At 29.6% G+C, this 16,097-nt stretch overlaps 1 protein-coding gene across 1 annotated transcript in view; it reads right to left on the minus strand.

Moving 5' to 3' along the window:
• The window catches only part of LOC148312510 (uncharacterized), a 180,765-nt gene that overhangs the window by 50,601 nt on the left and 114,067 nt on the right, over positions 1 to 16,097 (minus strand). The window contains exon 5 of the mRNA XM_088276704.1: positions 5,590 to 5,712. Coding sequence (XP_088132830.1) covers positions 5,590 to 5,712 — 123 coding nt within the window. The remainder of the gene's footprint in view (positions 1 to 5,589; positions 5,713 to 16,097) is intronic.

Raw genomic sequence — 16,097 nt, forward strand, 5'->3', positions numbered from 1 at the left:
GATGAACGAAAAATTGTTACTAATACAGAATCATGAGTAAAATGTTACTATTAAAGAACATATAAATTTCACTTGATAAATACCATTATTTATTACTTTCTTGGTAAATACCATTATTTCTTACTTTCTTGGTAAGTACCACAATTTTAAATCTACTGTGACACCTTTTTTGATGTTAATTTGCATTAATTTTGGACACCATATGCGATAAAAATGATGCAAAATGCACCGAAACACGTGCCAACAATTTAAAGAAATAGTGGTATTTGCCAAGTTAAATTTAAATTAATCTAAAAGTAACGGCCGAATAAATCAATGAAATTAATGACACTAAGCAAATAGAAAACGTTTTCTATTAAATACGATATTTTTAAATTAATTTTTTTTTCTTCATTTATATAAAAGAAAAACATGTATTATATAAAAAAATACGATTACAATATTAGATATTTTAAAAATAGAGGCGAAAATGGGAAGGTATATTTTTTGTTGTTAGTGCGAACGACTAGTTTTTAGATATGAATAATAAAACCGCAAAGAGCTGATCCAGTTACTAAAACGTCATGGCAAATATAGCCAACAAACGAAATATGTAAGGGCTCTACGTTTTTTATTGCAAACATATTAGAATAATATAATTGATTTCGCTACTTTTGGTTTTAATAAAAAAAAAGAGAAATATTAGTGTTTTTATTATTGACACAAATATTTCAATTTCATACTTTTGTGAGCCTAAGCGGCTCATCATTAGAAATAGGTATCAAATTTTGTTAGAGTGGGTTCGAACCGAGAAACTAACTCCGACACTAACCGCGGGACCACAACCCGACTCTATCTTCAAAAATAATCCCTTAAAATTGTAATATATTTTATACGAACACATTACGCATTTTTATGCGGATTTCATTTTGTAATTTGAAAAGTAATAAACCACGATGAAAGAGGTAGGTTTTTTATTCGAAATTTCGGTAAACACACGGTAGGAGATTCTTTAGAAATGGTCATTTGCCTCGAAAGCGTAATGTCCTCCAGCGGACAGCCCTCTTTCATTCTTTTGATTTGCCATATATTTTAGTCTATTGAAGCCTTACCCCGGTAATGGAAATTCTGGGTTTTACGGGCCTCAAATCATCCCGTCGATTGCGCAATGGAAATAAAGAATGGAAATATTGGGGAGGAATTTTCAATAGGCTCGCTTTTTTAGATTACGGAAAAATCACATAATTTATGAATTGAGAATCCCGAACCAACCCTGGCCACTTTTACCCTCATCAAATAAATAGCCTAAATTCACATTAATTGAAAATCAAGTCATAGAAATCGCAAACCATTTCCTTCATTGTTCGTTTAGAATTACAGCTTTACAAAATCAAAGTCGTTTAAGAAAGCAACAGTGAAAAATTATTACAAAAATATTGATTCCTTATTTTAAATGAGAAAAAACCTGCTTCTGGATTTGAACATGTACCCTTTAATGGTTGTTATTCTGTTCACTAAGTAAATTTATGCACACACACAAACACACATATATACACACACACACACACACACACAAAATTTATTCTCAGATAATTTTGTGAAAATGACAATAATAAATGTTTTAAAAAATCAAATAATAATTTGTATTTTATTTATTGTTTCGGCATTTACTTTGTGGTAAAACATGATGATATTATTAAAGAAAACACTTGTTTTTTTACCACTTGAGTTTATTTTTGTGACAGCTAGTTTCGGAAGCTAAGTTCCATCTTCAGGTCTAAATGTAAACTAAAACATCATAAATAATTAATTATTATTTATTTTGTTTTAGTTTACATTTAGACCTGAAGATGGGAGGAAGCTTAGCTTCCGAAACTACTGTCACAAAAATAAACTCAAGTGGTAAAAGACAAGTGTTTTCTTTTATAATATTTATGATTTGTAACGAAATTTATGAAAACAGTATTTATTTGAGGCAGAAAGCTGTTAATAACTTTTTATAGTAACAAAGTCTAATAAAAACAACCCAATCGTTGTCTTATTTAGATATAAGTTAAGGAAGCCTTGTATAATAATAAAGAAAATAACCCCATATGATATGAGAAATATAACATGAAATAATAAACATTTAATTCTAGTTAATATGAAGTAAAAAATAAAACAAGAAAATAGTTACTGCAATGGTTTATGTCAGTTATTGTTCAAGTTGTAAAAAATATGTTAAACAGTGCGTTACAATTCACAATTATATTCACATTAGGTGTTGTCAATTATTTTACGAGAAAATGTGTACGGATTGATGCATTTTGATTCACGCCCCAACACTGGATTGTAAGTGTGTCTATAATTTTTAAAATAAATATACACTTACCTATTATTTACAATATTTTAGTCCGCCTCCGTAGTGTAATGGTCAGCACGCTCGGCTACCGTTCTGGAGGTCCCGGGTTCGATTCCCAAGGGGGGTAAAATAAATAAAAGTGATTTTTTCACTGTAATATTTATTCAATATTACCATGGACTGGTACCTGAAGCGGAGGGCTGATCACCTTTCCTTCATGTGTAAACGATTAAGATAACACTGCGTTAATATGACACAGTGCCCTATGCACCATTGGGTGCGGATAAGGGTTTTATTATATTATTATTATTATTTACAAAAAATAGTGTATGAAATAGGTATCTACTTTAAACTAAACAATAAATTTTACTTGAGTTGTAAACAATATTTAAAATTACTTAGACGTAGATCACCAGCATTAAATTAATTGTTATAATCAGTTTATGCAGCTAAAAGAAAATATTTAGTTTCGTAAATAATAAAGCAGCATTGAAATAAAACACAAAATATTTTTTTGAGTATTAGTAATTATTCTGAATGTTTTAAACTAAAAATTCAAGATAGATATGTGATGAAACACTCTCCTTATCATCTATTATTTACTTTGTGTAATGCCACTTTTAAAAGTGGTATTACAAAAGTAAACAATGCATGATAAGGAGAGTGTTTTATCACCATACCATAATGTTATCAATGCGTTTAATAAAGTAAAATTAAAGTATTAGTAATTATTTTGAAAGTTATAAACTAAAAATTCAAAGTAGAAATGTGATGAAACATTCCTTATCATCCATTGTTTACTTTGTGTAATGCCACTTTTAAAAGACAATATTTGGTTTCGTCAATAATAAAGCAGCATTGAAATAAAACACAAAATATTTTTTTGAGTATTAGTAATTATTCTGAAAGTTATAAACTAAAAATTCAAGGTAGATATGTGATGAAACACTCCTTATCATCCATTGTTTACTTTGTGTAATGCCACTTTTAAAAGAAAATATTTAGTTTCGTTAATAATAAAGTAGCATTGAAATAAGACACAAAATATTTTTTTAAGTATTAGTAATTATTTTGAAAGTTATAAACTAAAAATTCAAGGTAGATATGTGATGAAACACTCCTTATCATCCATTGTTTACTTTGCGTAATGCCACTTTTAAAAGAAAATATTTAGTTTCGTCAATAATAAAGCAGCATTGAAATAAAACACAAAATATTTTTTTGAGTATTAGTAATTATTCTTAATGTTTTAAACTAAAAATTCAAGATAGATATGTGATGAAACACTCTCCTTATCATCTATTATTTACTTTGTGTAATACCACTTTTAAAAGTGGTATTACAAAAGTAAACAATGCATGATAAGGAGAGTGTTTTATTACCATACCATACCATAATGTTATCAATGCGTTTAAAATACGAAAAATATTTAAAAAACTACTGTTTTTTTTTAAACTAGACGCGTTTACATTACTAAATTCAAAAAGTGGCATTTTACATATGTTTTATTTTTATATTCAAATAATCTTGTTATTCCACAAAGTTACAAAACCCAAGTATCTAACATTAGACGTAAGTAATTTTTTTTTTAATACACTGTTTTGTATTGAAGACAGTAGGTTTTTCTTCAAAATAAATATACGATGTTGAAAATAAAGAGTTCAAGGTAAGAAATTAAAAAAATAGTACAATTTGTGTATAAAAACGTTATTTTGATTCCAATAACCGTCTTTTGGTCATTTTTTATAATCAAAATATTGTCTTATCTGGATTTTCTTTTACCGTTTTTAAATGTTTGTTTTGCACTATAGCCGATGCCGTTCGGTGTCTACAGACACTGTAAGCCACTACGAGTGTGGTTGGTGTTATTAAGGAGTGGTAGATCCAATTATTTTTGACAGTTGACTTTGGAACGTGTCGCTGGAGCGCGTAATACCTCCTCTGCACATGCGCAGTGATTACAGGCATTCACAGGTGGGCATGCTCTCAATAATATTAATTTGTGGTTAGTAATAGAGACCGGGAGATAATTTTTAAGTCTAACGAGGTGAAACTACTCTTTTTCTCGTCTTATATAATTATTTATTCACATTTGGCTTGTTAAACATGATTTTAAAACAATTCTTCATCTTCATGCCTCGAGGAGTTGAATGCATCGGTTTATTTTTATTATTGCGACTGGCGACGCTAATCCAGTTCACGTATATATGTATATGAAATTTTATATACATCCTTTAAATGTATATTAAATATAACTAATTCATCATCACGCCGCATTCTCGCAGGGGTAGGCAGAGAGAATAAAATGCCCCACCTATCTGTATATGCAAACATTCTTCGACTCTTCGCTTTCATGCATTTCTTCACATTTTTTTATTAAATAATATTTTTGATTTTTAACAACAAAACAGTTTTGTATTATCATTTATAAAACGGAATCAAATCAATAACCTTTTAAGTAAATAAAAGGTAACAATGTGGTTCTGAAAACAAAAACATCATCTGATTTCATGTGAACTTTTAGCTAGTTTGTTTATATTAAATGTACTTAAAAATATATGTTTACACTTATAAGAGGTCAATACAAATTCAACATGTTTTAATTAATAAATCGACCGTAAATTATTTTATGAAAATAACGTTCAACCTCAAATACCAAATAGAAGTAACGTTAAAGTTATCTACACTACCTAGTTAAGGGTGTACTCTCAAACATACAAAATCAATACGCAACCGGCTGCGCGAGAAGCCACACGAGTTGTCGGCGATCTTATTTTTCGGATATATATGTATATATATATATATATATATATATATATATATATATATATATATATATATATATATATATATATATATATATATATATATATATATATATATATATATATATATATATATATATATATATATATATATATATATATATATATATATATATATATATATATATATATATATATATATATATATATATATATATATATATATATATATATATATATATATATATATATATATATATATATTATAACCTTACCTTTCAAAATTTCTTTTCTTTTCAAAATCATAATTATATAAGGGAATTAAGTGACAGAGTATTGATAACTCTGCCTTAACGCATTATCCTTCAATTGTAATACCACCCCACGTATTTCATATGTGGTTTACAAGCGAATTGCCATAAGTCATAAAAATTCTAATTCGTCTTTATTTGAAGTATTTTAATATTTGTTAAAGGATATGCAAAAAGTGTAAAAATATTTTACCTGGTGACGGTAGACCAAGTCTCGCTCGAAGGGCGGCTTTTTGCTGGTCGAGCGCATCCATTGCAGGAGGCCTCCAGGCCATATTGGCAGCTTCGCACTCTTCGTCCTTCAGCCACATCTTCCCTGTAGAAAAATACATCCACGGTTAAAAATGCAAATTTAATACACTACACTAATGAATTATCGACCTACGATTTCACATTAAGAAAAAAACGGTTGATAGTCATATCGTTCACTCCTTTCAACAACGTCATATATCAAAAAAATTGATTTTTGTTTAAAAATATAATAAAATGTTTTAAAAATAAATATCAAGCCCCTTATTGAACCTTTTACTGTGCAACAGATCATTTTAGGTAACATCTGAATGTTTTTTTTTCCATTTGAAAAATATTTAGTATATTTAAAAAAAATACTTAAACAATACCTTTTCTGCAAAATGCCAAAACAACACTTTCTGTTCTGTAGCGGGTAAATATTAAGTTAAAAAATATTCCGCTTTTGCTGGGATATAGTACATTTTCTGGGAATTCCGAAAACACGCACAACTGAAAATTGACGATTTTTGATAAATGACGTTGTTGAAAGGAGTGAGCGATAAATCAGATCACTATATTAGATTTAATTTTTGAACTAACATTTCTTGTTGGAACTGCGTTATACATAATAAAACAACCACTTTATAGCTTTTTCCACTTTCATTTTATTTGACCAGTGACCGGGTTTTGTCATAACTGACATCATCAGACTGGTGTTGAAAACCATAATTTCTTATAATTTTTCTGACAAAATGAATTTAAGTGGTGTATTATAATGACGATTACATATAAGTTATGGTAAGGGTTTTTAAAAATCCTACTTATTCATTGAATTTAAATTCATTTTACCACAAAAAATATATATAATTATGGTTTTCAACCCCTGTATATGATTTTTTTTCGGTTTTAACTAGCTTTTCACCAGTCTTAAGGCGTATGTTACGATGAAACCCAATCATTGGTAAAATTAAATTAAAGTGGGAAAAAACTAAAAATAGTTATATTTTTATTGTATGTTTAGTACATATATATATATATATACATATATATATATATATATATATATATATATATATATATATATATATATATATATATATATATATATATATATATATATATATATATATATATATAATAATAAAACCCTTATCCGCACCCCAATGGTGCATAGGGCACTGCGTCATATAAACGCAGTGTTATCTTGATCGTTTACACATGAAGGAAAGGTGATCAGCCCTCCGCTTCAGGTACCAGACCAGGGTAATGTTGAATAAATATGACAGTGAAAAAATCACTTATATTTATTTTACCCCCCTTGGGAATCGAACCCGGGACCTCCGGAACGGTAGCCGAGCGTGCTGACCATTACACTACGGAGGCGGACATATATATATATATATATATATATATTATATATATATATATATATATATATATATATATATATATATATATATATATATATATATATATATATATTTTATATATATATATATATATATATATGTATATATATATATAAAATATATATATATATATATATATATATATATATATATATATATATATATATATATATATATATACATAAATAACAATAATCAATTAAATAAGTGCAAAAAGGGTTAAAATAATGTAAATCGTAAAAAAAATATTGCCTTTCAAACGGTATTGTAAATTGTACATTTAAAATAAGATACCATGAATGGATTGTCATTGTAAACCTTGTACCTTTATTTAAATGTTTAAATATATATTATACATGTAAGCGCATTATAAATATCCCTTAAAAGGAGTTTAATACGGTTTACCAGCTCTATAAGGAGTTCGTTAGATATGTATACATAATAAAACATGAACATCGTAAATTGTATCTTTTTTTATTTTCATTAATTTTTATAAATAATAAAGACACAAATTATACTGATATATCCAACATATAATGTATTAATAAACATGTATTATGTTGGCATTAACATTGCATATAAGTGACATACCACCGCTTTTAATTAATTAATATTTTTTTTATTTCCTATAAAATATTATAAATATAATTATGTAAAAACGTTAACACGAGAAGTTTGGAAGTCTTCATTTTAAAAATATTTTTTTGTGCTACCATATGTTTTTGAAATTTGTATGTTGATTGATATGATCTTTAATTTATATTCTTAAATCCTTACAGATATCTGTGACCTATTCAATGAAAAGAAAGTGTCAGATTGTGGTCCCGTGGTTAGAGTCACGGACTCCAGAAGTCAGAGTTTCTCGGTTCGAACCCACTGTACCACAATTTGATACCAATTTCTTATAATGATCCACTTAGGATCACACAAATAGTATGAAATTGAAATATTTGTGTAAATAATAAAAACACATATATAACCCTTTAAAAAAAATCTTGCTGGGTAACATAACTTATTTAGGAAATAATCGAAAACTGTTTAAATCATTTTTGTTACGATTTTTTTGAGTATTAAGTATATGAATAATCAGATACTTATTATATCCCTCTCCAATTTATGATTTAGAATTCAGAGATTCTACACCTAAATATAAAATAATCCAATGTCATCAATTAAAAATAATTCAGTGAACAAAGTTTTGCACGCTTTTAATATTTTCTTTCTAGCTATGTCAAATAAGTTACATTAGTTTTGTCTCGATACAAAAATAGCAGAAACGAACTTATACGAAGTCTAGTCTAGAAAGAAGACTCCGTTCACGAGAAAATATCTCGGAAAAACGATCGCCCAACATCTAACTAACCTACCTTACTCTTATGTTGTGTGAACTGAACACGTCACCGACTGGACACGCGAATCTAAACTCCGTATTCTCGGTCATTAACCGACATTCCGGTCTATTTTCGGCGGCTTCGAACACAAATGTACGGATCAAACGGCCTGTGTGAATGGTGGCGGTATAAATAGAACGACCCCATTCAAGTCGGGGGCGGAATGAGGATCCCAAGTCTAAACAAAGAGAATGCGAATACGGCGGCGGTAAGTTAGTCCGTTCATTAGGCGGTGTAGGCACAGCGTGTTGAGTTGTGTGTGTATGTATGTAATATAGACATTTCTTATAGTGGCGAGGGATGGGGTGAGATAACACCCTATTGCAACTAATCAGACAGAAGACAGGACCAAGCGGACTAAAGAAACAGACGAAAATGCGACAGGAAGAAGAAATATTACTCAAGAAATATTTTTATACGGATTGAGTTGTTCATTTTCTTTACATAAATAGTTGAACTTTGGTCCATGGTAAATTTACTTAAGGCATGTTTGAAATGTCGCTCACTCTTTTCAACAACGTCATATATCAAAAATCGTCAATTTTCAGTTGTGCATGTTTTCGGAATGCCCAAAAAAATTTACTACATCCCAGCAAAAGTGGCATATTTTAACTTAATATTTACCCGCTACAGGGCAGAAAGTGTTGTTTTTGCATTTTGAAGAAAAGGTATTGTTTAATTACTTTTTTAATTATACTAAATATTTTTCAAATGGAGAAAAAATCTTCAGGTTTTACCTAAAAAGATCTATTGCACAGTAAAAAGTTCAATAAGTGGTTTGATATATATTTTTAATATATTTTATTATATTCATAAACTTTAAAAACGATCTCGTGATTTAGCGCAGATTGGTGTTGTATGTAAATTAAAAATAAGGGATGGGAAAAAGTAATGATTCAAAAAATCTTAATATTGTTAAAAGTTAAACATTCAAATCAATTGAGTTTGTTTTAGATCTATAAACGATATAAATAAAACGTTTCATGATTATCTCAGTAAATGATTTGGTAACTTTTGTTTTGAAATCTGATTATCCTCGGTAAATAGGGGCGTGTGTATTTCTCTGAATGAAGGCTGTGTAGGGAAGAAACGCGGTGGTGTTAGTAGACTGCAGACTAGACTGTAGTAGACGTAGTACGAGAAACTACCCCACAGGAATGAGGAAGGGAGAAAACGGAAGGAGAAGAAAGTCCCCTCAACACTCCAAGTCTCAGTTAATGGTGTTCCAAATCATTGATTGGCATTTTATTAGCGGGACCTTGCCCTTGTGTGTAGAAGATATAATTATTTGCTTAAAGAACTTTTGTCCTTAAAATATGGTAGGTAAAAAATTACAAATAAGTTGTTAACTCGTTCGAAATCAGAGAAACACAAAGAAAAAAATAAGTTTAAGTTATTTTTTATAATTATAAGTTTAAACAAATTTAACGTTATTTGTTGACCAATTTTTAATTAATTTGATTCAATATCCATTCATATCAAATGTGTATACGATTGTCTATATAAATAAATAAATAAATTTTTAAATATTAATTTGTTCAAAAACTTAAATCTAAAATTTTTATACAACTTGCTTTACGAAGAGCTGATCACCTTTCCTTCATATGTTTAACGATCAATATAATACTAAAGAAAACACTTGTTTTATACCACTTGAGTTTTTATTAAAGACTACATGTTTCAGAAGTTAAACTTCCATCATTCAGGCCTGTATAGTAACTAAAATATAAAATATAAAATTGTTCTATAAATAAGGAGAGGGGAAAGTTAGGGGAAGGGGGTTAGTCACGGGGCGGAGTTTGAAAACAAAGGAAAAACGGAAAGCAAAGGTGAAGAATTTTGAAACAATATATTATTTAATAAATTATTATTAGAATTTAGTTTTTTTTGGATTTCTAAATTTTCTAAATAATTCATAATTTGGCCTTTATGTGGAACAAGGTATAAAACAAGTGTTTTCTTTAATCATTGTAACATGTCTTACCACAAAGTTAATGCCGAAACAATAAATAAAATATAATACTGCGTTAAGAATAAACATAACTCATGGTTCTACGGGCGTACTTTTTGACAGATACTTTAATATTGTTTACCCAAAATCATTGTAAAATATTGACATATTAGAAATGCGTGTTTTCTGATTTCCATTAAAATTGATTCACTTTCAGAGAGAAGAACTATTAATAACCTTATGATCCTTTACAAAATAATTCATTCTAAATGCGACTCAACTGACCTTTTAAACTTAATACAATTTAGGGTACCCAAAAATGTAGAAAAATATTATTTATGTGATTTTTGTAATTAAGATCATACTTTCTTGTTATTTTACGTATCTGAATGTTCTTGCCTTATACTTACAACAACTCTGTAATTTTTATAACCGGAATTTTTAGTTGTAAAAGCCCTCTGAGCGTTTATGCGAGAAATTTTTTTATTATTAATTTTCACAAAGAGTTTCAAACGCAAAGAACACATTCAAAATGAAAAATACTTTCGCGATAGAGACGATTGTTGTATATTAGAAAACGTTTATGTTTTTATATATTTTTGAAATAATTAAAAGTACGAGAGAAAAGAAAACTTTAATACTCGTGTGAAAATCAAGTACAGTATTTTTTTATTGCACAGCTAGGCATAAACTTGAACTAATAGGACGTTATCTTTTGCGACTTGAAATCTTGAAATATAATACGCATTGTTTCAAAGCAGTACACACTATAGTAGTCATTATATTAATTAAATAAAACAAACAGAATCTGCATTTATTAACGTGAACTTAAATGAACACGCGCCTTTAATATATGTGAGTTTAAAATACGACATGCTTAAGATATCTCTAACCAAACTATTATTTAAGGCAGCGGAAATATCTGCCGAGTATTGTAATAAACTAGATATAAGATACAAAGAATTTAGACATTTCCATTTATTGCAAAAAATTGTAACAATTTTTTTGAGCACTTAAGAGATAAATAAAAGGATGTTGGGCATATGATAAATTTAATATTTTTTTCACTGTAGATACTAAATATGTTGTAATCATAATTTTGTGGCTAGTTTTTACCGTAAAACCCTTCAGGGCGTGTATGTATAAGAAAATATGTTTAGATGCGTTATTTTAGAAAAATACACTCACTTTATAACAGAATATAGGGAACCGAATTTATGTATTGCTTTAAAAAAAGCGCTTTATAACGTGTAACTGTTTTTTTTAGCATTTTCAAAGGAAAAACAGCTGTCGAATGAATACATTTAAAAATGCTATTAAACGATTATATGTATGGTATTCATGCTCATTTCTCTCTTTTTTACTACGTTTTACCATCTTAACTGTTAAATATTACTATGTTTCATTACGTTAATTTTTATCTGAATATTTCACTTTACCTTTTTTAAAATTTTAATATTGTATTCATTATCTTGTATGTTTTCTATCATTCAAATTATATTTGATATGTTTTAAACGATGTTTATTTGATGTGTAAAAATTGAGACAATCGTGAATAAATAAATAAATAATGCCTTGATCATGAGAGCTGCAATAAAGTCTGAAACGTCGGCAACAAGTTGTAATGATACAGTATATAATAACCCATAAACGCCTTTTTTCGTCACTATTTTATTGTGACTTTATAAAATTTAAAGTTCAAGAAAATTCTTCTCTCCAGCTCCTTACCGAGTTCCCAGAATATATTATTTCATAAATAATAACGAATTCGTATTTTTAATTTAATTAATATAAAAAATAGCAGAGCAAAAAAGCACTCATTTCATTAAATGTGTTATCGTCATCATATATCTGAGAAATGTTATCTGAGCGTATAAAGTTAGAGGCTAATTGCTTTATAAATAAAAAAAAACATAATTGATCATCTTATCGTTATTTATACAACTAACAGCTACTCGGATTTGTTTACGTACTAGGAAAAACTAGAGCAAATAAATATTGTAATGTGAGATTAGCTGGATATTAGTGAGATTATTTTTTGTGGCTTCGTTTATTTATTGGTAGGTGGTACTGGGTACATCACAGAAAGCAGAAAGCTTTTATTTTTATTTTCGAGAAAACCAAGAATAAGGTTTTGTTTGAACTATGTATATACGTTTCTAGAATATACATATGTATTCAAGTATATTATATATAACATACTGAGTGTGTCCAAATACTAGTTAACAAATCATAATTCAGAATATTCTGCTTCAACACTTAAAATGCTGTAATTAAAATAGATGGTCAAATTATAAGCTAAATAAAAATTAGCATGTAATATAATCCAAGATTCGGACCGAGAATACAAATACAAAGAGTCTCTGCTTAATAAAAGTTTTCCTCATTCCAACACAGATGGCTGTTGTGAACTCACACGTACTGTGTTACGAGTTTGATCAATATATCTAGTAGTTCCAAATATTTGACTAGTGTGTTTGTCAATAATGCGTAGAATTGGTGAATGTTACACGTGTGTGAAGTGATCACTCGACCAAGCCTATGACGATCGTAAACCATGTAAATGCCCAGACTTTCATATTTTTCTTCATCTATATTGAATTGTCAAAAAAGTGTGTAAAACAAATATATATATATATATATATATATATATATATATATATATATATATATATATATATATATATATATATATATATATATATATATATATATATATATATATATATATATATATATATATATATATATATATATGGTATATATACATATATGCACTTATGTACATCGATACAATCTGCAGCATGCTAGGATCATGGGAAATTCTGACACGGAAGGGGATAGGAACAGTATTCTAAGCATTTTGGATACAACAAGTAGACAATATTACGAGTTTGTATAACAAAACTAGGAATCAAATTCAAAAGAACTACACTGAAATGAAATGAAAAAAAAGTGAACGTACGAATATTAAAAGGTCACGGAACATCAAGTAGAATAGTAGGTACCCACTTAAATAATGTAATCTATTAACATTTTGGATGTGTCCATAATCCTTGTTCACAAATCTGGATTTCTCCAACTAGGAATTATTTTTACATTTTGAAATCTCAACAAAGATGAAGAATAATATGGAAGTCTAGGTATTTACAGCGGTTACGACCCGTCACAGGTTGATTTAAGACCAACTGAGTATAAATTCATTTTGCAATTGGGAGCTTCGCATTCGAGCATCTATCAATTAAATTATATTTCAAGATATATTTATTTTTAATTGGTTTTTGTGATGTGTTTTTCACATTTGACTTCCCTATCTTCATTATCCTATCTGCAGACAGGCCTCTAAAATGGAGGCTTTGGGGATTGTTCCTTTAAAAAAATATATATGCGTATATCGTATAATGCGAGTAGTAATAGTACATAAACACAAATTATTATAATGTTGCTGTGCATGTCTTTGTTTTGTCGGTTACTTTTTTTCTTTTATCTGAAAAATAAATATATGAATATTTTAATTTTAATTTTATTTTTTTTGACATCTCATCAAAGATGAAGAAGAATATGGAAGTCTGAGCATTTACGGGGCTGACGACCGTCATGGGCTGGTTTAAGTGATCACTTTACACACGTGTAACATTCACCCATTATTGACAACCACGGTACTCAAATTCTTGGAAGTTCTATATATATAACCAATTTTGAAACATTGTTCTTGAATCACTAGAACTTTACTAGAGACATATATTTGAAAAATACTCCTATAATTGGAGATAATCCAGATTTGTGAAAAAGTAATTAAACTCACTCAAAATGTTGTTAATATATGTATATTTACAATGAAGTTTTATCAAGATTTGTCTTGGAAACAGAAAATGATACAATTTTCGAATATTTTTGACAAAGTCACCACCCTAGACTGCACATTGTCAGAATGTCGAGTGAATTCGCTATTCGCGTCTATACGCGGCCAATGTCTGGTTATGGTCGAACACTCTTGCCTGAGAGACTAATCAATATTAGCCACCCTGTTTCAGCGACCTCTGCCACCCCCTCTCGCCTCCCCCTCTCCCTGCTGCTCCCCCCCGCCCAGGCAGTCTGCGACACCTCTCATTTCTTAAGATTTTATCAGATTGCCAGTGTGCGCTATGAAAGGAGATGACTGAATGGACCGGGAAAAGGAGAGAGGTTTATAATAATAAGAAAAGTGCACTTTTGTGAATGAGTGTTGCCGCTCCCATGGCAAATTATCATAATCAATAAAATAAAATAAAAAGCAAGAAAAAGAATCAGAGGAAGACCGAGGAAAACTTGGTACAATCAGGTATGTAAAATACTTGCAAGCGGGCCGGGTCAAGAGTCAAAATAATCGTAGGGTATGTATGAGGAAATGCAAGAATGTGGAAGAGGCGAAGAATGTTTGCAAAGACAGAGTGGTGTGGCGTTCTATTCTCTCTGCATACTCCTGTGGGGAAGTGGCGTGATGGTTAGTTTGTTGGTTATAAAATAACAACTGTGTATATTTCTCTCGCAACCAGCGTACTGAATTTGGCGAGCGTGCCTTTGCTGCTGCGGAACCGATGGCTTGGAATGCTCTTCTACCAGTAGTTAGAAACTGTAAGAGTGAGATTATTGTTGGAAAAAAGACATATGTTTGTTGAACTATTTCTCTTAGATTTCTCTCTAGATTTAGGATTTTTTAAATCATATTTTCATATGGTGTAAGGAGTGCGTGGATGTTTTTGGTATCGTAAGGGAAGGGTAATTAATTACAACCTAACTATGAGTATTTCAATATTTTAGAATTAGTACATAAACCCTGAGGATGACAAGGTTCTTGTCGAAACCATTTGGAAAAAGTGTACCAATAAAATGTGGTTAAAACAAAGTTGTTTTATTTTTTTAAGTTTATAAAATTTGTCGCAAAGTATCTGCGAAAAACATTCAAGAAAAAAAATATGTTTAATAATCGGTAAATAAAATAAACCCTTAATTTATAAGATCCCCATTCCAAGCAGTCATTCCCAGAATTTGGTTTGTATAAGTGTTGTGTAAGTCCGTTTCTGCAATCAGGCGATAAATTTCCTTAAACGCCATTATTTCCTCCCACGATCCATTATGGAAATGTAGGAGGAATATTGCCCTTTTCAATTATCGGAGGCGATACATTCTTCCTCGGCCTGGGGAACGAACCCTGTCCCCTCGTTCTGTCAGCCGAACGCCTATCCGCAAGCACTGGACAACGTAACGAATGAAACCAATTTATTTCCTCTATACTTTGCAAATTGAATTCACGCGTTGAGAATACCGCTTGGTCAATAGCTTTATGAAAGTGTGCGAAGGATTTGTTTACTTATTTGAAGAGTTTTACTAGGTGCTTTTCGATAAATGCCGTTTTTTTATTATAAAATCGTGCAGAAATAAAAGGGATCGTTACAAGATTGGCTATGTGGATGTAAAGAAAGGAAGTAAACAAAATGTTTGCACACGAAATTGAAATAACTGGCTTATTTGACTTTTTTAAAATTTAATACGCGTTTATTCGTTGACCTTTTCTGAATAGGGCAGAGATTCATAATATAACCATCGTCCCTCACCTTTTGCAAAATGGTATTTTATTTGCAGTGTGTTTCGGGGCATGTTTGCCGGCCGGTCCACGGCAAACAGAATTAGAGAAAGGGTCGTTACATACGTACCGCGTGCGTGTAGTTGTTTACCCCCG

This window comes from Brachycentrus maculatus, unplaced genomic scaffold, assembly GCF_059751285.1.
Source record: "Brachycentrus maculatus isolate JH-2025_06_01 unplaced genomic scaffold, ASM5975128v1 h1tg000039l, whole genome shotgun sequence".
In the NCBI taxonomy this organism is placed as follows: Eukaryota; Metazoa; Arthropoda; class Insecta; order Trichoptera; family Brachycentridae; genus Brachycentrus; species Brachycentrus maculatus.